The sequence below is a fragment of the Spea bombifrons genome, chromosome 1, assembly GCF_027358695.1.
Source record: "Spea bombifrons isolate aSpeBom1 chromosome 1, aSpeBom1.2.pri, whole genome shotgun sequence".
Lineage (NCBI taxonomy): Eukaryota > Metazoa > Chordata > Amphibia > Anura > Pelobatidae > Spea > Spea bombifrons.
The window spans coordinates 138449050-138470346 of NC_071087.1; the positions used below are offsets into that span (position 1 = coordinate 138449050).

A 21297-nucleotide genomic window follows, 5' to 3' on the forward strand; every position below is an offset into this window, starting at 1 on the left:
ATTAGGATTAAAATATCAAGCAGAGGTGAAACGATTTTAATCTCCGTGTAATTATTTAACTTTCTTGTCACCTGCGTTTTTGCCACCACATCGTTCCAGCGCAGCCAAGTTCTAATCAACTAATAAATCCATATGATTGTTACACCTTTATGCATAGTGGAAATCGGAGCAAATTGGCTACTGACAACAGCAGTAAATTGCCGTGAATGAGAGCTGTCAGGAAGCAAGTTGTTTCTGTGCATCTTCGGGATAAGTAAATCCTGTGTCATGTAATTTTTATTTAGCTGTAGTAATTTCTGGTCCAATACAGATAGATTTATGGGAAACGTTATTAGTGTGAAAATATGCATATTTATCTTTAATATGACACTGATTTTGGTTCATATATCTTTCACGGCAAGATGACTTATTTAATGTGCGATATTGCTTTTTTTGCGGTTGTTTTACCTTCTGAATATCCTGTACATGTGAATGCGTATCATCTCTTTATCTTCTCTGTATAAATGCAAATCAGTTTTGCGGTTTGTAGAAATGCCTTTTTTTTATTGGACTAACTTTAAATGGTAGCCCAATAAAAAGGTATTACTGCAAAACTTAGTATTCACTTTTATACCGCTGGACCTACATGACAATCTTCAGTATATTCACAGAAAAATGCTTTTTATGAATTTATATAAATATCACTTTTTAAAACATTATCTGTTTTTTTTTTTTTGCATGTCGATCAGTGTCCCATCAATAAATTGTCAACCCCACACCTATGTCCCATGGCAGGCTACCTGAAGCTCTCCTTCTTCTGAGGTAGTGGCCTCTTGAGACGGCTGGGCCACCTACTCATTGAGTGTGATTAGTCGTGCTATGGGTGTTGGTAGAGACTGGCAAGGGCACCCACCAGATAGCATTAAAAGGGTTGCCAGTGGAATCGAGCAGTTAGTGAGCATGACTAACCACCGCTCCCCTGGCTCGGAGAAAGAGGAGAGTGGCTGGGAGACCCGGATAAGCAGCGCTTCACCCAGAGGCTCTGGGTCAAACCCAGTGGTTGCCACCTTATTTTTCTTTTCAAAATCAAAATGTTTACTAAGCATCAGTTATAGGGGGTTTACACACCATGTTCTCCTATTCAAAAACATAACCCATTCAAGCTCAAAAAGGTATGGTTTTCAAAACCCAGAAAATACTTGAAATAACACAATTAGTAAAATGTTAGGGGGTTAAAATGCAGCCAACAGATGATCTGTGGTTGAGTAACAGCCATCATAGTCTTCAGCCAGCACTGGGAACATACGGATTTTGGGACGTTGCCAGATATTTTGTAGCGCTAGCCAACAACTAGCTTTCAATATGTTTGACAAAAACTCCCATTATCCTCAGACTGCTTTACATATTAGGCCGGTTGACGATCACAGGAGCTTTAGCTATAAAAGAGAGCCACGTGTCTCACCAAAACTTTAATACTTATAAAACATCTGTCTCAATGTTCTGCCCTTTCTTTGTTTTATACAGGTATTTTAATGGGTTAAAATGTAATTACATTTTCTGAGTTGGAGTGGTGCCTGGTGGGAAATTCATTAGTGATATTATGTATTTATATGTCATATCTGCATGGACACATTGCTGGTTAGTAAAATGTAATTAACCCATTGATTGTCAGATAACGTGCACATCCCAATGTTGGCACATATGTGTTTTAAGGAAATATACACTAGAATGGTTGACATTTTGATGTCTTTTGCTTGACTTCTTGGGTTTAATGAGTTATTATACACCTTGCTATTTTAATTTCAAGAGGTTTTTTATTGTTCCATAAATAATTGTTTGAAAAATGAATGTGTTTATTTTTTGTCTTTTCTCCTCAAATAGGAGCCAAGTTTGAAAAAATACACACACATTGTAATATATATATATATATATATATATATATATATATATATATATAATATATAATTATTTTATAATATATATTTTATTTATATAGTGCAAACAATGTACGCAGTTTGTTTTCTTTTGCATTTTATCTTTTTTTAAATAATTATTTTAGCATAAAAGGAATGACCTTCTTCTCTCCCACAATTTACAAAATGCAAGCTCTACACACTTATACATCATATGAATTAGTCTGCTTTCCTATAAGTCACTTATATGATATATATATATATATATGATATATATAATTTAAGATATCTGGTTTCCCTTTAACATAACAAAACTTATGTCTGCCAGTTAGGGAAGAAATGTTAAAAAGCATAAATAAATATGTATAGCATAAACAATAAACAGTCCTATGGCTAGCAGTTGAATGGGGTCAAATAGCCATATGCTAATTAATTGAGGACCCGAGAGGGCTGCCATCTGTCAAACTGTACTTGGCTTATGGTCATTTTATTTCTATCCCTTCCAGAGGAGGGATGAGCAGCCGTTTCAGTTGCTCGTGTATCCATTCTATTGTATTGTATCCATTGTATCCATACTATGCAACCACCTAACGCTGTTGGTACAGCTTCACGTTATATGGAAAAAAAAGGGTCATATGTGCATGAAAAATGAATTTCATATTTTAGATTATAAACCAACGACAAAATAATAATAATGAATTTAACTGATTCCACTTTTTATTTTGTCTTTAAATAATATATAATGATCATAATATAATATTAATAATAAAATGTATTAAAATAACACTTATCCACAATATTTTCTTTACAGGGAGATAACGGAAAAAATAGCATATAACCTTCAGCCCGTTCGGTGCTTAGAAAAAGATATTGACAAGCACCCTACTGTACATTCGGAAATGGATATGCTTTTTTTTTATTCTATTTTTGGCCACAGTTGACTGAGTCATATTGTCTTCAACGCTGTTTCAGTATTTTATTTTTTACCGTGTTAGTGTGTGCGGTTATATTTTTTTTTTAGATTTGGAGAAGTGAACTGTGAAATGCAATAGGAATCTTTATTTTCCCCTCTTTCTAAGGAACCGGTATCTTTTTTTTCTCAGCATCTTGCAGGTTAGGTTCCCCCTGTTCATTAGATCTTGTGAAAGAAGCCACTTGCTGATTCAAAATGTTTGCTTCTAGATGCCAAGTTGACCTGTCGGCCTTAAGCAAAGAACAGACGCACAAACTGGAGCTGAAACTGGAAGAAGGAGAAGGATGCCTGATCCTTCTGGTGACGCTGACAGCCTCAGCTGCCATCAGTGTTTCTGACCTCTCTGTCAGCTGTTTGGAAGATCAGAAAGTGCGAGAAGAAATTCACAGGCGATACGTACGTAATACCAATTAGCCGTCTTCTGAAAGTATGTTTAGCAGCTAGAGAAATGGGTTCACACACAGACAGACAGGTCTTAGAATCTCCAGAAGCATGTTCACAATAAGTAGAATCCCTGCAATCCAGACGTGTGACAAGAATTAGTACAAGAAATAATAAATATTGAAATAAATTGCATTCAAATTCTTTGCCGGCAAGGGCTATGTGAAGATTTGAAACTGTAAAATATGAAACAAATACTAAAAAAATATATTTGAATATGATTTCAATAACAAATCACAAAATAGATGTTTATTATTTTTTTCTAATTCTTTCTTAATTTACCAACTCAGTTTATAGTAATCATTTTTTTTTTTACGGTTTTAATTGATGTTCCAATTAATAAATTAAATATAATTTATACACGTTTATCTGTTTATCATATTTTATGTATACGTATTGTGTACATTATAATGATACCTTGATACCTGCATTTTATACTTTTGTTTTTATATGTTATGATATTCCAATAATATTAATAATATAAAAAAATATATAAACAGAAAATATGAAAAATGTTATTTTAGTAATAGTCTCATAAAGGAAAGGATATGTCATTAAAAAAAGCAATAACGGAACCTTTTGCTCGGAAGCCACCAACTAATTGTTTCACGGCATCTTTGAACGGTAGCACAGGAATAGGTAATGGCAATTTTATTGGTAAGACAGAGAGGGGAGCTCTTACTCTACAATTTAACAAAACGCGATATCACTAAAAAGTATACCCGCATAAGGGGAGAGAAAAAAAAAAACTATTTCCACTTAATATCACAAAGCTTTTATTGTAAAATACTGCCAGGTGTTTAGAAGGCTTCTCTAGACACTCAACCATTAAACCAAACTCTGCCTAACAAAGAGAAGCTTATTTTTCCTTCTAGATTATAAAATATTCCTATTCCCTGACTGGAATCCTTTCAATAATGGAATTTAATAAAGATGTACCTTATCAGGCAGTGCAGATAACATGAAGTGCAAGTACTAATGCTGTACATATTCTTCAAACAGATTAGCTGGATGTGTGCTTCGGTAAATTTATTCACGTTATCTCCATTGAATCAGCTGTCTGCTAATGCTTGTACAACTCGCACGCCAACAGCGTTATTATAAATACACTTTAGCAGAGGTGACTTAGCACCACTAAGCAATGCCTTTTATTTCCAAAGCTGATGGGAACTGTAGGTACTGTATTTAGAATATTATGGGAAAGTGGTACACGTAAGGGGTTAATGCCCTTGGCCTCTTCCCGTATCAGACTGTTAATAGGGAACGGTATGGTAAATGAAGGGCACGGCAGACCTGCCCAGGCGTACAGATACCTGCAGTTAAGGCCGTGATGAGATTTTTTTCATTAGAGTCGTACAAGGAGATAATGTTAATGACTTCAGTCACACAGAGGTGGTGCCGCATTTCAGAGCCATAGATTTCATTTCATAGGTCAACGTCTCAATCCCAGGATTTCAGGCTTCAGCCGGAAAAACGCAAAAACACGTCTGTCATATTTATCAAGCGGTTGTAAATGCAGGGTATGTACTGCCTGAAGTCTTCACGGCTAATAATTAATATTATTAATGATAATATATATATTACATGTTTCATAAACTGTGTGTGGGTACATATCATGTGATATGTATATGGCGCACACACACAGACAGATAGATATATATGTGTGTGTGTGTATATGTGTACTTACATGTATGCTATATATATGATATTATATATACATTTCTTTAATCCCACTATAAGATTATGTATGGTATTATACATAAATAACCATATAAAATCTTTTCTGAAAGCGACAATAACTTCTAGATGATAGATCATTGAAGTCAAATTACATTCTGATTCTTTTAGAATCGATTATAATAGCCACATTATATGTACAGTATATATATATATATATATACCGGTATATATTATATATGCCTAGTGTGCTTAATTGGATGATTTATTTCTGTTGGTAATGTTGTAGCAATTAAATAGATTTCCATTGGAGATTTCCATAAGACTTTTTATGTCTTATATATTTTTAAGGCAAAACCTTAATATAGGCAAGCTTTTATATGCCTTGGAAAGATTAGTGTTTCCAGTGTTATTCACTGATGTAAGTATAATGATTTGGTGGGTATTTATTTCTGTGTGAGTGGCTTTGCTGATTTTGACCAGTCTGCTGTTTTGAAATATTACAGGATACGTGAGTTTTATTAGATTTATAGAGTTTAATTGATGTGCATTAAAGATAATGCATTAATTAACTTGTTCGACATAGATAGCATAGTTAGGTTCAAGCTGTTGGATGAATGCAGCAGCTTAGTCGAGGCCCTTGTCAGACTTCCACTTTTATTTTATTGCAGGCACTTATGTGTGAGGGACAGTATGAAAATAGTAAAAAGAGACAGAGGAAGCCAATATACTTCTTAAACACATATGTTTGGGGACCACCTTGGATGAGCTATAGATAAGATGCGTCAGATCTCATTCCAAGCTGTCAGCCGTTAAGAATACTCAGCAAGTTCCACCAGTACTTTTAATTTTAATTGTGTTTAACGGCTTATCCTGCATCTCCGCTGAGCTCAATTTACATAGAAGACTCTTTCTGATCTTGTGGAGTGGATAGAGTACAAATATTTTGGCATGTTTGCAAACTTAATGGATTGTAAGCTCACAAGAGCAGGGCCATTGTCTCCTTCTGTAAAATAATGTCTTAACATGTATTAATGTTATTATTAAATTGTAACGTGTCAGTTTTCATGAGATCTTTGCATTCTATCTAGGAGTAGATGACACACCAATAGTTTTTTAATCGATGATGATCATTATCGTTGTGGGTTGTTGTCAGTGAGAGGGAAGTCTAATGGTCAGTGGGTGGGCTGTTTTAGGGACAGGGGGCCTAATGGTCCTTTGTTAATAATTTTGGACTGCAGAAACACAGCAGGGTCAAGTTACGTGACCCCGCGCTGAAAGCGAGGCTGCTCACACAATGTAAATGCAATCAGAGAGAAATGTGCCAGTGGGTTCACTGTTTGGAATCTTGTTGCTGACCTGTGCTTCTGCGTCGACTATGCCTGCTGCCTGCCTCTGACCCTTGCGTGTGACCCCGACTATGCATTTGCCTAGCTCTCTGTTTATATTGAACTATGCCGGGACCTGCTGTCTACCAAATTCCTGTTATTGTGTTGGACTGGCATATTCTGGGTTCCACTGTGCCCAGTCGCTTATGCCTAGCTGGCCTCTCCCGCCATATTGCTGCATTTATTGATTGGTTCGTTCTCCAAAGGGCACCCTGCTTCAATTTTGCATTGCGGATCCTTCCCTATCTATTGCCACCCAGCTACAATGGTAGTGAGAATAGAGGAGTTACTCTTGCTATTAAGGGTATAGCTAGGTGATCTAAACTCAAGTTTAATTACTTGTTGTGATTTCTGTCATTCTCTTAGATTATATTTTAGAATATGTGCCATTGAGAAATGTGGGATAGAATTATTGGTGAATGAATGCCAGTTCACCAAATATCACCCCATTCATCCATATGGGTTATTCTATGTTGCTGCCCCTTTAAGTATGCCCAAGCATTTACCAGTCCTAGAACCCTCAATATTAGCAATCATTTGCCACCTTTTTCCCATTCTATGTATTTTACAAAAACATAAAACATGATTGAAAACAATTTCATGATAACTAATCCACTAAAATGCATAAAAAGGTTTGTAAAAATAATTATGGAAGCGTTTGGAGTGGTTTCAAAATAAATAGATGTTCCAGATGAAAGGAGCTTATGAAATTGTTGTCAAACCTCTTTTTTTTTATTATAAATATAAAAATACACGACAGCATTGATGCACTGCACATTAAGTACAAGTAGTCATTTGAAAATGAATTTCATTTATTTCTAACAGACACTTGTACCGGTCACCCAGGACACCTTTGTCGTGCGTATTTATACTGCGAGTCCACCTCTATTATAATTGCTATATTTTGTTCCCTGGCCAGTAACCCGTAGATATTGTACTAAAGAGCAGAAATAGATGGCTAAGCCTCTTACAATAATTACACAATTGCCATCATTTGTATTGATTGATCGCATTATCTGTTGGGTTTTTTGTACTCTTCATCATTCAATATCTCCTCTGTAAATGATCATCATACCACTGCCAAAATAGAATTTATTTATATCTGGCTTTTTTTTTTTTTTGTATTCTTAAACCTTCGAGCTTGTTTATCCAGAGGCAGCTAATGAGCTCACCCTGAATCCTGAATCGAAAGGCCCTGGGAAAATGACAGTATTAGAGCCATTTGCCAGTCCCTCGATGAACAACAGAGCCCTACAAATTAAATGGACATTATACCCTGAACCATTAATGTAAAACTGCCGAGAAAGATTACTAATGCTTTTTTTTTTTTTTAAGGAAAGAAAAACGTCCATTAACGGTTAGCAGACCAAGCAAGATTGTATGACCTTTTCAAACGGGTGTGTTGAACCCTTAGTTCCCCTTGTCACAGTTTAAAAACCATAGGAGCTAGTTTAGAAAAGAAGCTGTTAGCATTCGATTTCTATTATGACATTTCACAGTCATCCGATTTAATGTCCCTTGACCGGATTGTCCACTGCGAGACGATGGGCTTGAAATGTTATTTAGAGCATTGATAAAAGGTGAGCGCCTCTAAGATGACAGCAAGTCATAAGGCTGGTGGTGTGACATTAATTTTCTCCATAACAGAGATGGAATAAGACGTCACAGTGACAAGCTGTCAATCAGCTGTGTCCCCTCTGCGGATCTCCGTGCCATAGGATAGGGTATTGCATCTCGCGTAATGGGGCTGAGCTGAGACTCTTTTCCTGACAGCTGCGGCAACCATACAGAAAATATATTATACAGCCTTTCATTAAAAAAAAATAAAGAGGGCTCATCTCTGGAGCATTTCAATTTTTTTTCTGTCTTTAGAAGGTAGAGCAAATTCACAGCAAATGATAGATTCATCTGCAGTAGCCTTATTTTCTAGCTTCTTGAAAAAACACAATTTTTTTTAAAGACAATATTCATAAATAACACATCAACATTTCTGGTAACAAATTGCTTTGTAAAGTTGAGTATTTATGATAATCTAGCATTTCTATTTACTTATTACAAAGCTGAGGGTTTATTATAGAAGCTTGCTCCATGCCGAAATATACTTAACATGTATTTATTTTTATATATAACGCTAAATTCCAGCTCCAAAACCACAGCAGTCTTGTAATATTTGTTTTAACATCAGCAATAAAAACAGATTTTTGTCATTTGAAGTTTTGCATTTATTTCAATACGTTTTTTACCCACGTGAAGGCATTTGACATATTGTTGAAATTTCTTATTTAAACTCTTCATTAACCACTGTTGCAAATAAAAATAATAATTGCCGTACCTAGAACAGGCATCCATCGTGTCACTTGCCTCAAAACAAGTACTGTATATATATATATAGAGAGAGAGAGAGAAACTATTTTATATTAGAAAATGTAGAAGGCTATTGCAATATGCATAGGAAAAAAGCAAATTCCTTTTAATAGTTGAATATTTGTTATTTACGAGGCTGTGTTGCTTAACGCAACATCTTTACACAACTTTGGGGGGGAAATTCTTTTGAGACGTCAGGCATTCGACAACTTAGAGTTCTATAAAACATTTTAGGTGTTTTTTGGGGGGGGCATGAGAATTTCATTCATACGTGCAGTAATAATTTTAAGAAAGGACTGTTCCTGGGTTAACCCCTTTGCAGCGATGAATTTGTCACAGAATTCCAGCAGTTGGCGCCGGAGGACGTACTAGTATGTCCTGTCCCTTTAAACATCGTCAGGGATTTAGCCTGGTCCCCCGTTTAATTTAGCGGCAGAGATAGCTTCTAAACAGCCCCATCTTCTGCGATTGTCCATAATTTTTAGGAAACAAATTTGGCTATTAAGAAGCAAGAACAGGTGCCCATTTTAATAGTGGGACAATGGCAAAGACACAAACAGGTAACGTTTTACTAATTGGGCGTTACCCAGGTATAGCATATGCAAACCATTGAAAAGCTCTATGCCTGTTTAATATTTTGAGGTACACTCTAAAAAAAATCATATCATGCCTTCAGGTTTGACCCTCATGTTGCTATGATACATTAAATAGAGTAGTGATAAAATATATTTCACATGGCTTTTGGCCATATAAAATATTTTTCAAATAACACACTGAGGTGTGAATGTGTTTTAACCACACAGAAAATAAAACACACGTGGTCATGTCAAAAAAACTTTGTATTTTAGTGGCAAAAAACACTTTGATCAAGAATTTGACATCTGACAGCCTGGTCCCCCCTCTTCTAGCTGAGGCCAAACTGTCCCAAGCTCAGCAGGTTAATGTGAGAGCTCAAAATTAGCTCTTTAACATTATGGGGATTTAAATGCCCAAACGTCCCCGATCAGGTTTTTAAGCAGGTACCCTGCTTCTTGATTACCTAATGTTTCATTGTTCTGTCCACAGTATGGCACCTTATCCAATTCACCATTCTGTAAAAGATGCCCAATGGTCATTCCTATCTGCCTCTGGGCCTATTAGCTGATTTATCATTTTTAGATTAATCCCTGAAAACTGTAGACATTTACCTAGTTTAAACAATACATTATTCATATGAATACATACATTTATCAGGAACCAACATAATGTGAAACAAAGACGCAAAGAAACTTTCGTACCAGAATGAATTACAATTGATACATAAAGTATTAATGGCTTTGTTTCTGATAACATACAGTAAAGGTTACTGTATATAAGGGACAAAATCTTGCATGTGGGCTCTTGAGGAAGGTGTGTTTTTCAGGAAAACAAATATAATATTTCTATTTTTGCTACAAACCTTTGGCTATACAGTAGTCTTACAAAACTCAGGGATATAACCTGGTATATGGTCTAGCTGTGAAGTAGAACATCTCAAAACAACACACTTTGATCTGATTGGCTGTTAATATTTATTATTGGCCATAACCAACATTTTCCTCTTTCAAATAAGTCACTATTCTTGATAAAGTGTGTAGTAAATCATAGACCTGACTGCATTCCAGGCCCTCTTCTCAATGGTACGTATCCCCTGATGGATGCCGTGTAGAACACACCTTTCTCAAACCTGCATCTCTGCCTAGAACAGCTCTACAAATAAAATGTGCACATCCCTGTCCCTGTCAGAAGCTTCAGAGAATGTATTGGACTAAGTATCAGTCCAAGCAGCTTACATATGAGTTCAGAGACAAATGCAAATTCCATTTCATCCACCAAGACTAATAGTCCTTCTTTCAAAATTTGTAGTACAGTGCTAGGTCCTCGCTAGAGCCTAGAAAGACTAACTAGCCTCATCTAAACCAGTAATAAATCCATTCCCTACATATTGAAAGCATTACTACAAAGGCACAATAAGGTGACTATAGACAATCAGCTCCTAAAACATTGTGAACTTGGCACAGAGTCAACAATTGCCATGGAAATCTGGAGAGGACTTTGTTTTAGAGAGCCTGTTGCAACTTCAGACAGAAGTGTATCTAGGGATAGTACCATAGTATCAAAATGGAACTCAAAGCAAAGATGATCTCATTTAAAGGATCTAAATTGGCACTATATGAAGGCAAACCCCCAGCCCTCATCTGTGTTAATCTGAGGACTTCATGGCTTTGCACGGACACTTGGTTTGTGATGTTGTTTTTCATTTTAATTTTGTTATATATTAAAGATCTTATTTGTTATGATCTTAATTTCCACCTGCCACATAATTCCTTGGATCTAACTTTTGGACATTAATATTTGTCTATAAAATTGTCTATAAAGCGGTAAGAACAGGTGCCCATTTTAATGGTGGGATGATTTTACTTCAGGTATAGAGTATGCAAACCGTTGAAAAGCTTTTAATATTCAAAATTTAATATTTTGAAGTACAATCTAAAAAAATCTTATCATGCCTTCAGATTTGACACTCATGTTGCTATAATACGTTAGACCCTCAAATAATAGTAATAAAATATATTTCACATAGCTTTTGGCTACCATAATATATTTTCAAATAACACCCTGCAGTATATATGGGTTTTACCACACAGAAAATAAAACACAGCTTAAGCAGGTAGTCATGTCATAAATACTTTGTATTTTAGTTGCAAAAACACTTTGATCAAGAATTTGACATCGTACATTATTCCATCAACGTACGCTGAGATAGAAATTCTGGAATAAAACTGATGTATTTTCAGCTCGCATTAAACATTTCAGAGCTATTCATTTTAACACTTTTCAAAGCTGATTTGTGAATACGTTAACTAAAGAAAATATGCCATATCTAAAGTGACATAGGAAAATCCAGAAAGTCCTGATTGGAGCTATAAAATATATCATAAAATAACTCTAAATACAAATATGGACTTTCAATCAATCTGTATGTACTACTCGGTCTATAATATTGGCAATACGTACCTATGTGGGTTGGGGTTCCATGATTGAAAACTACATGACCATTGTTAGACAATTGGCAACGCATGCCATGATTTACATATAGAGTTACATATGGCTATATTATGGGGCAAATAAACAAAAAGAAGAAAAAAGCTTGTGTGAAGAATGGGGGACCATCACAGGGGCTTCAGGGATCTAAAAGAAATAAGGGCTTTCTTTCTTTGTCAGGCTACAGAAAGAAATCATTTGTGAAACAATTAGAACTTTAGAGAGAAAAAGTGTGACTGAAATAGTTATTTTAAGGGGTAAAAGTACAACAAAGAAAAAAAAAACCAAACATGACAAAATTAGTATATGTTGCCTTTCATTGGAATGTGTATTGTTGCCCCGTGCTGCTTTCACAAACTCTGATGTAAGTCCTTTGAGCTGGATCATACAGCAACAAATTAATTTTCAAGGGATTGACCTGGATATGAACTACTCTAAATCCTTTGATGTTACAGTAGGCACTTGGGGAGATTGTAAGACAACAGAAACCAATGGATCATAAACGTCTCTTCCTATTAACTCCATGCTTGTCACAAAGGTGACTGTGTTTCAAGCTTCAAGAAAAACAAGAGTGCAACTAAAACTGTATTAAGCGCTGTATACTTATGAACTCAAGGGGACAGACCGCACGGAATTTAATGAACACCTGTCCGTATAAAGAAGATGTATCCATGCTAGTTTTGGAATGCAGATGACAAAAGGGAAATAAGATATTAGCTATCTTTATTCTGTTGCCTCCAGTTCTTTAAGAACATATTATTTGTTTGTTTCATTACGTTTTTTGTGTTGTCCAAACTACTTAAGTGTGAACTTTTGCCACCCTACCCGATGTTTTATTCAGTGTGTACATACTTTAGATCTTTTATTTTACTTTAACCTAAGCTGTAACAGGAATACTCACCTTTCCATGGTCCTTAGGCACTCTTTGGTGTCTGCCCTCATGACCTGGAAGCCGCCAAGAACTCAGAACACTGCAACAATGGTGTTGCATGCAATGTAGCTTGCAATATCATCTTGTAAATATACTGAGGCCGCACATTGACAAAATGGCTGCAATTTGTGACGTTCGTGTTTGCTATATATCTGGCTTCATGCAAGGGGCATCTGATGTCATCAGCCACATAGATATGGGATAGTTTTACGTCCCATTCTCTGTAATTGTACAGAGTTTTTGAGTTTGTACCGTCAAAACTTTTTCCATGTCTTGAAACATAGGAACATAGCAGTTTTCAGGCTATAACAACCATTTAGCCCACTAGTCAGCCCAATTTCCCAAATATAAAGACCTTAATCAGTCCTTGGTCTTAGATTAGGGATAGCTTTATGTCTATCCCATGAATGTTTACATTATCTCAGTGTATTATCCTATACCATTTATCTACCACCCTCCTGGAAAAGTAAAACTTCCTCACATTACATTAAAACATTTGAGCCTCTAGTTTTACATTAGGGCCTCCAATTCTAACATTTCTCCTCTTTTGAAACAAACTTTCCTCTTATACTTTGTTAAACCAATTTAAGTATTTAAACGTGTTTTTATTCCATCTCTCTTCTGTCCTCCAAGCTATACACATTGAGATCCCTTAGTCCTTCCTGCAAACCATTGACCATATTGCTAGCCCTCCTCTGAATGTTCTTGAATATCCTTCTGGAGATGGAGTCTCCAGAACTGCCCACAATACTAGGTGAGGTCTGGCCAGAGTTATGTAAATAAGATCAAACCACCTCCCTCTTCCTGATACAAATGCCTCTAGCATTTGTATCTAGTCTTGCTTTTTTGGACACTTTATTTCATTGCCTGCTTACCTTTAAATCCTCAGAAATAAATACTCGCCCCACTCTTCTGTTGCCCCTATTGATATGTTCTATTTGGGGATTTTTATGCCTCAAGTTCTCTGATTGCTCCATCCCTTTCCAGAAGGAAATAAGATCACTTGTAAAACACAAGTTTGACCAGGAGGATACAAAAGAAATACAAACTTAGAATAAAATAGAGTGTTATTTCCTTAAAAATAAATTTACCAATACAACTAAAAAGCAGGACAATAATGATCTTAGCTACGGTATGTGTCGATTACCATACAAAATACCAGTCCTTTATGTAAAAAAAAGGGTTTTTTGGGTTTTTTAATTAATGACCCATTTTATTAGAATATGATTTCCCCTATTTTTCCTACTGGACCAAGAGCTATTTTTGGAAAAGTGGATAATTTAAAAATGTTATTAACCCCAAGTATTTTACCCAAACTAACCCAAATGAGTGAAGTTTATTTCCTAACAAATTTACAGATGCAAGAACTGTGAGATGTGTACTTTTTTACTGTAAAAATAAAGTTTAATGTATTTTATAACTGGGGGTAAAACATGTAGATTATTATTATTATTATTTTGTATTTACTCCCTTTAATGCCTTTGTAGTGTCTAATATTTGGGCAAAATCATTTGAAGACAAAATGTTTGAAGACAAACATAGACACTAGAAACTAAAAAAAAAAAAAAAAAAAAACCAACGTAAAGAAACCCTGGAGTCATAGGCGTAAGGGGAACATGACCCTGCCAGCACTACAGGACGGTGCACATGGTATTAGGGCAGGAAAGGGTTAACTCAGCAAGGGTTAGCACGAGGTGAGAATGCACAGGGAACGAGGGGGAAGTCACAAGGAACGTGACTGTAGGGGGAAGGGGACAGGGCTATAAAGCCCCTCTAAGCACACGTGCAAGGGGCAATTACTGAACACCACAGGAGCAGTTTCCCGCCCGCCCTCCCTCTTTTTGTCTTTTGCTTTGTGTTTTTGTTTTGGCTTTGTGTGTTTTTTCTTTCCCCCTTTCCCTCTTTCTTTTTGCAGGATCCGTTTTCTTTGCTGTGGCGGAGGAGTTCCCTGGAGAAGTTTGAATGATAATGGGAGTGGCAAGTTGATGGTTTTGGTTAGAGGTTAGAGTTAATGCCCTCCCTGTACAGGATTAACCAAAGCGTTAAGGTGGAGCTCCCCTATCCGACCCGCGGTCGCTTGGGCGATTGTGGTATCCGGCGGAAGGGGTAGTGTGAAGCCATTGTTTTGTGTTTAGGTTGGGAACCCTCAGCTGTTTGTACACAGGTGTACAGAAGACTGTATAGTATTTATACAGAAGTTATTATTAAAGTGTTTTTACAATAATTTATAAGATGTTAAATAAAGTTATGTCGAGACATTTGTTAAATAAATGTCTCGGCCTTTTCTAAATCCAATCCTGCTGGTGTCTGTCTCTTATTTCGGGTTTGAGAAATGGGGAACCGCCTGGGTATGGGCAGTGCAAGGGTCATGTACCTAGATACTATATTAATTTCTTCAATATCTAAACATTTTTATATGGGCATTATAGTGTTGCCCTTAAATGGATTTGGGTGGGCAATGTTTTCTTTGTGACACTGTTTTTTTTATTTTGTTATTTTATCTATATAATTTATTTTTTTATGTGTGTTAATTAATTACACTGGTCCTTTTGAGCGGGGGTTGTATACATAATAATATGGCTGACATAAAATACTTGCATTGGTTTTAGGTTTTAACCTCTAATTCGTATGCCCTTTATGGGAGATATGTTATTTCGGTGTGGTGAACATTTATTTATACAGTTCATTTGCGGTGAGGATTGTATACGTGTTTCTATGGACATGGGTCAGGTTACCATAGTTATCTGCAAATAATTTTCTTCAGGAGAAATGTCCAGCTGCCTTTTTTAGGGAAGACAGTGTACTGTTGACTTACTCTTGAAGATAACACATCTTCTTAATCCTGATAAAACACGTCAAAAGAAGAATTTTATCTTTTCTATCTCATCGGTATTTGACATGAGTATCCATGGACCCACAAGAGGTGGTCACGGAGCATTGGAAGAGGCAGAGCATGGTCCAGCTTATGTCCAGATAACCTATCTGATGGGGATTTGAGTGCAATCACAAGGGTGTTTTTGCAAGATAGATGATTGAGATAGATAGATAGATAGATAGATAGATAGATAGATAGATAGATAGATTGCAAAACTATAGATAAAACCAGCATTCTTTTAACCACCTTTAGAGATAGGGCTTGACAAATACACAAATGTGGAAAGACTGGACGTTATAAACATATGCAAATTTTAAGATAAAAGATGTTAAAGAAACCATATCAAAATTGTCAAAGCTTTCGATAATGTGCCCTACCCCTTTAAATACTATAGGCCTGCTGTGCTTTAGTGTCCATGTTATGTGGATGTGAAAAGATTGAAAGTTAATATCGCTCATAAATATGTTTTTATATAAACAAATGTGATAGTAAAAGACATGCAGGAATGAACTTATCTTAATAATTTCTCATCTTTACGTACCAAGGTCATATCTTTATTGTAAACAGAGAAAAGTCACTTGGGGCATATAAAGTTAATATCATAGTCTGCCCCGACTGTCAGTTTTCTTGTATTATTAATAAAAACACGGGCTGCTCTTTACATCCATAACATTTTTATAGGTAATTTTACGATACAAAACTACTATTTTCATTGGCACAATGGCATACTTAAGATATTATGATCCAGCTACAAATGCAAGCACAGGAATACTAATTGTAGTTATTCTGCCTTGAAACTCTTGCTAATGTATTCAATGCACCCACATGGCAGTGCAAAAAAATGACTGTACAATAATACGGCATGTTAAATAATAATGCTTAATCTCCCTTGTTCCGTTGGGTAGGGCCAAGGTCTTTATGTAACTCAAGTAATAGGATCATGTTAGATATCCCTGCTATACAATGTTCCTTGAGACAGACACATGTACGTTTTAGGATACCAGATATTACTACTGAAAAAATATACAGTGGAAAGGACTGGATGCTACTTAACCGTATGAGTGGAATGTCATCAGATGAAGAACGATGTATTGCTTTGGGTTTAAAAACAAATAGATCAAGTAAACCTAAATCTGTGTTGTTGATGTCAATATCAATCTCCTCTGGCTTGTAGATCATGATTATAAAAGAAGGCTCACCGGTTACACATTCACAAGCAAATGGGTAGTGCAGAAAAGTTTAAAAAAATATTTATGATACTCCTCAGTTCTCACTAAGTGTTATATTTACTAAGTTTTTGTACAACTCACTACTAATTAAACATGCATGTAGTTTGTGACTTACAGGGCTGTAGAACATTCTGATTCACATGTATATACCAAACAATCTGAATCCCTAAAGAGGGGAAGAAAGATGTGCATAGGGATTTGGGTGCTAAAGAGGAACGCTTATTAATATGCTAGTTACAAAACCTTCTTAAAGGAAAAGGATGATCATTATCAGCATCTTAGTGAGCTACATATTTTATTATTTACCATTGTAATATTAGCACTAATTGGAATTAGTGAAGCAACCACGGGAACATTTGTAGTTTATGAATAAAACGACTGAACCATTGTTGATAACTAGGTTGATGTTTTTTGTTTTGTTTTTTTATTACAGAGTCTTATGCGGTCTTTAAGCAATCTAAAGGATGTGGGGTTTCTTCAAGTGAAGGTCATCAGAGCAGATGGTTTGATGGCAGCTGATGTCACAGGCAAGAAAAAACTGTTAACGTTTTATAGTAAAACAGCACATCACATGATCTATAATATGATTTTTCAAATGTCAGTTACTTCATGCAATGTAACTTTTTGAACATTTCCTATTCCCATTTTTAAAGAAAACTAGCAGCCTCCTTACATCACACCTTACATTTTAGCTGCTGAGCAGAGTAGTCTATTTCTCTAGAGTTTGATGCTGACCACAGTAGGTTTATCTTCTGGAATCCAGTAGACATGTTTAGGGGAGAAAAACACCCATTATTTACATATGTATACCCAACAGATTGATTCAGCTGGGAGACATGGATCGTCCTGATCTTTACCGGCTCTTTGTTTTAATCTATGGTAAAATAATACTTGAAAGTTTTTACATAGAGTTTTGGGTTCCCAGGGCCCATGTATATCATGTCTATCAAGCTCACACAATTTATATCTATTCCTCAATCATTTTATTGATCTCAAGCTTTTTAGATGCTTATATTACTAATATGGCATAGTCAAAATCCCTGTTTAAGCCTAAATGGCTTATTTAAGATTATAATACATGTATCCACCATCAGGGTAGCATTAAAATTATTATTTCAGGTTCCATGTCTTCTTAATGCCAGGGATAGTTATTTAGTGAAAAAGTCTGAATGTCAAGACTTTTATTATGTAATAGCAGGCATTATTAAACACTCATCTACATCCACCAGACAAGCCAGAAGACTTGCTTTTCTCACAATTATTGTAGCGCTACCATCACCACTGCAAGGGATTCTGAGTAGGCATATGAAAACAAGGCTAACAACGATCACCTTTTGCCTCTAGATCCACTTTACACAGAACAAATGTCTGCTGTACTAGACTTTTAAACAAAGCATGGGAAAGAGGTACAATAGCCAGATCACTACTGATGGACAGCTGTTTCGTCCTTTATGGGCATTATATACAATGTTGATCAGTCATTATTTTATAGCTCTTAATTTTCGTATCAGCCATTGGTATGATGTGGTTTCTCTCTGGGTCGTGGGAGCGGGGTCTTGACATGCCCCGGCCATTTTTTCCATTAAATGGGGGTGTTTCCCACTGCCGTCAGTGGGAACGCCCCCGACGTCAGTGGGAACGCCCCCGACATCAGTGGGAACGTCCCAGGTGTCAGTGGGAACTCCCCCAACGTCAGCTGGACCGCCCACCGACGTTGGCGGGACAGCCCACCAACATCAGCTGACGTCAGTGTGCAGTCCTGGCCGCGTTCCGGGAAGTTCCCAGGTATGTATATAATGTGTTCAACTTAATTTATTGCAATGGTTGTTTTCTAAATGTTTACTTGTAGGCTTGATTTCCTGTTATCTGAGATGCTTAGATATTTATTTATTTATTAAAAATGGCCGAAAATAATCGTCCGTAAGGCTGCATTGGTCGCACAGTGTCCGAGCAGCATTTCTTGTACCGGCCATGAGAAGCAGGAACTCAGCAGAGTCATGTGAATGCACGTCACATGACTCTGCTCTGTCTTCTGGAGGCGGGACAAGAGAAGCGAGCAACACAGAGGGAAGCACCAGGGCCCCTGCAGAAGTCTGTGAGTGAGAGATCTGCAGTTCAGGTATGGGGGTGGGGGAATTTGTATGAGCAAGTATGCGTGATTAAGGGAATGAATATAAGTATGAGTTTGTGAATGTTTGTGAATGAATGTTTGTGAATGAGTGTGTGTGATAGCATAGATGTGTAAGTGTGTGTGGGGGTAGCATGGCATAGGGAGTATCAGGAACTACTTTTTCGCTGCCTGAAACATGGCTTTTTTATACCTGTGGCATTTAAATCTGCTACCACTAGTGGCCACCCTCCGCCCTCTGGAGCACTCAGAACTCAGGTGTGCCTTGTTACCTGGGTTGAGCCCTAGTGAATACATCCAGCTGGGCCTTGTTACCTGGATTGCCCTGCCTTTATGAACCTGCCCTGCCCTTATTTGGAAAGTCCCTGGAGTGCCGGTAACTATTTTTGGACTTTATATATATATATATATATATATATATATATATATATATATATATATATATATATATATATATATATATTGTTATTGCATTTTTTGTCCAATTTTGGTTTGTTACTTACTTTTAATAAAAGTCATTTTTGGTTTTGGCCAAGCAAATCCTGGTTTTTCGGTTTCGGTCCAGAATTATCATGTTGGTGCATCCCTAGGTACCGCTCACCTTTTTGATAACACCTAGGGACACTGAAGCATAACTATGAATCAACACATTTTGCCACAGACAATCAAAATGGGGCCTAAATGTATCAGTGACCCACTCAATATCATTGCTGAGACCAAGCCAACATTATCTTTTATATAGCGCCCAACAATTTATGCAGCGCTTCTTACAATACATATATTTAAGGTGTATGACAAAACTAGAATTGACAGACTAAGACAAACTGATACATTAGGTGGAGAGGGCTGTGCTCGCAAGCTTACAATCTTGACGGAATGGGGTGAGGACAAACATAAGGAAAAGATGAGAGGTAGTGTGGGTTATATCAATGACAGGGAAGTTCTAGCAACTAAGATAGTGCGGCCTCTCTGAAGAAGTGGGTTTTGAGATTTGTCTTGAATGTTGGGAGGGAGGATGAAAGCTGAAGGTTCGGTGGAAGTTGGTTCCAGGAGGTATGGGGGCAGCACGAGTGAAGTCTTATAGACGGGAAAAAGGAAAAGGTGATAGGAGGGGAGCCTTAGTCCATGGGAAGAACATAAAGAACAAGTATTTTTTATGAGGGCAGAAATCCTAGTCCAAATTAGAGCCTTTCCCAGCTAACCTCCTTAGAATCTGCATCCCTGCAATAGTTTCACCAGCTAACATCAACACAGATCAACCTGCAAACTTTAGACCTATCACCAATCCCATTTTGACTAAAGTCATTGAAAAGGTCATCAACCAAGCTCCAAAAGCGATTTTGAAGCTCCTGCCAGAATTGGTGGTGTGCCCCAAGGATCATCCCTTTCACACATCTTGCTGTTGCAACATGTGCATCAAACCACTTGCAAGAGGACTACATTTCCACCTCTCGCAGATGACTGAAATATACCTTGGACCATCAGTACAGCACAGAAAGCATGCAAACATCATCACTTCATGCCCAAGAGACATTCAAGACTCAATGATAGCTAACCCACTACAACTCAACAGCTCTGAAATCACTAGACATGATACACAGAATAGCATATCTGCTAGAAAGAAGCATCTAAAAACAGTTACCACATTGCTGGTCCAATTACACCTGGAATACAAACATGCCCTATATGTGGGTTTGCCGGATTCCCTGTTCTCTTGAATATCACAGCCAGAATCATATTTGGGAAATGCAAATTTGATCACATATCTGTTGGACTGATTAATCTGTGAAGCAATGAGCAACTTTCAAACTCCTCACAATGGTACATTAGGCACTATGTAAAAGTGGACTATTACATTTACAGAAGGTGTTCACCCCTATAACCTTCCCACTTCTTCTCAACTGCCCCCCAACAAGCAAGAGATACTGCAAGGAAAAATGAGGAGGCCATTCACCTTATGTACTAGGTTCATGGATCTGAACACCCTCCCTCAGACCACGTTCAAGCGGAAACTAAAGACTTGTCTCTTTGACACAGCATCTGTCAACTCAATATATTTTTTTATGTTCCTGGCAACCCACCCATACTCTTAATTTTTTTCTGGCCTACTTAAAAGCCATAATTTTCACCTTAATCCAGCTGTAAGGTTTACTCAATTTGACCACCTTTCCAGAATACCTTCCAAATTAGGGGATAACTCTAGTAACTTCTCCTTGCTTTTCTTTCTCTTGTAACTGTACCCCCTATACTGGTTATTATAGCTGTTGATTTTTTTCACTTGCCAGTGTTCAATTATTAGATTATTAGATTATTATGTTAATTATTAATTATTACAT

General features: G+C 36.8%; 1 protein-coding gene across 2 annotated transcripts in view; it reads left to right on the forward strand.

Annotated features, from left to right (window-relative positions):
• Positions 1–21297, forward strand: part of MCTP1 (multiple C2 and transmembrane domain containing 1) — a 236695-nt gene that overhangs the window by 105799 nt on the left and 109599 nt on the right. For both annotated transcript variants that reach the window (XM_053474807.1, XM_053474815.1), the window contains exons 10-11: positions 3075–3261; positions 17267–17360. In XM_053474807.1, the coding sequence (XP_053330782.1) occupies positions 3075–3261; positions 17267–17360 (281 nt within the window). The remainder of the gene's footprint in view (positions 1–3074; positions 3262–17266; positions 17361–21297) is intronic.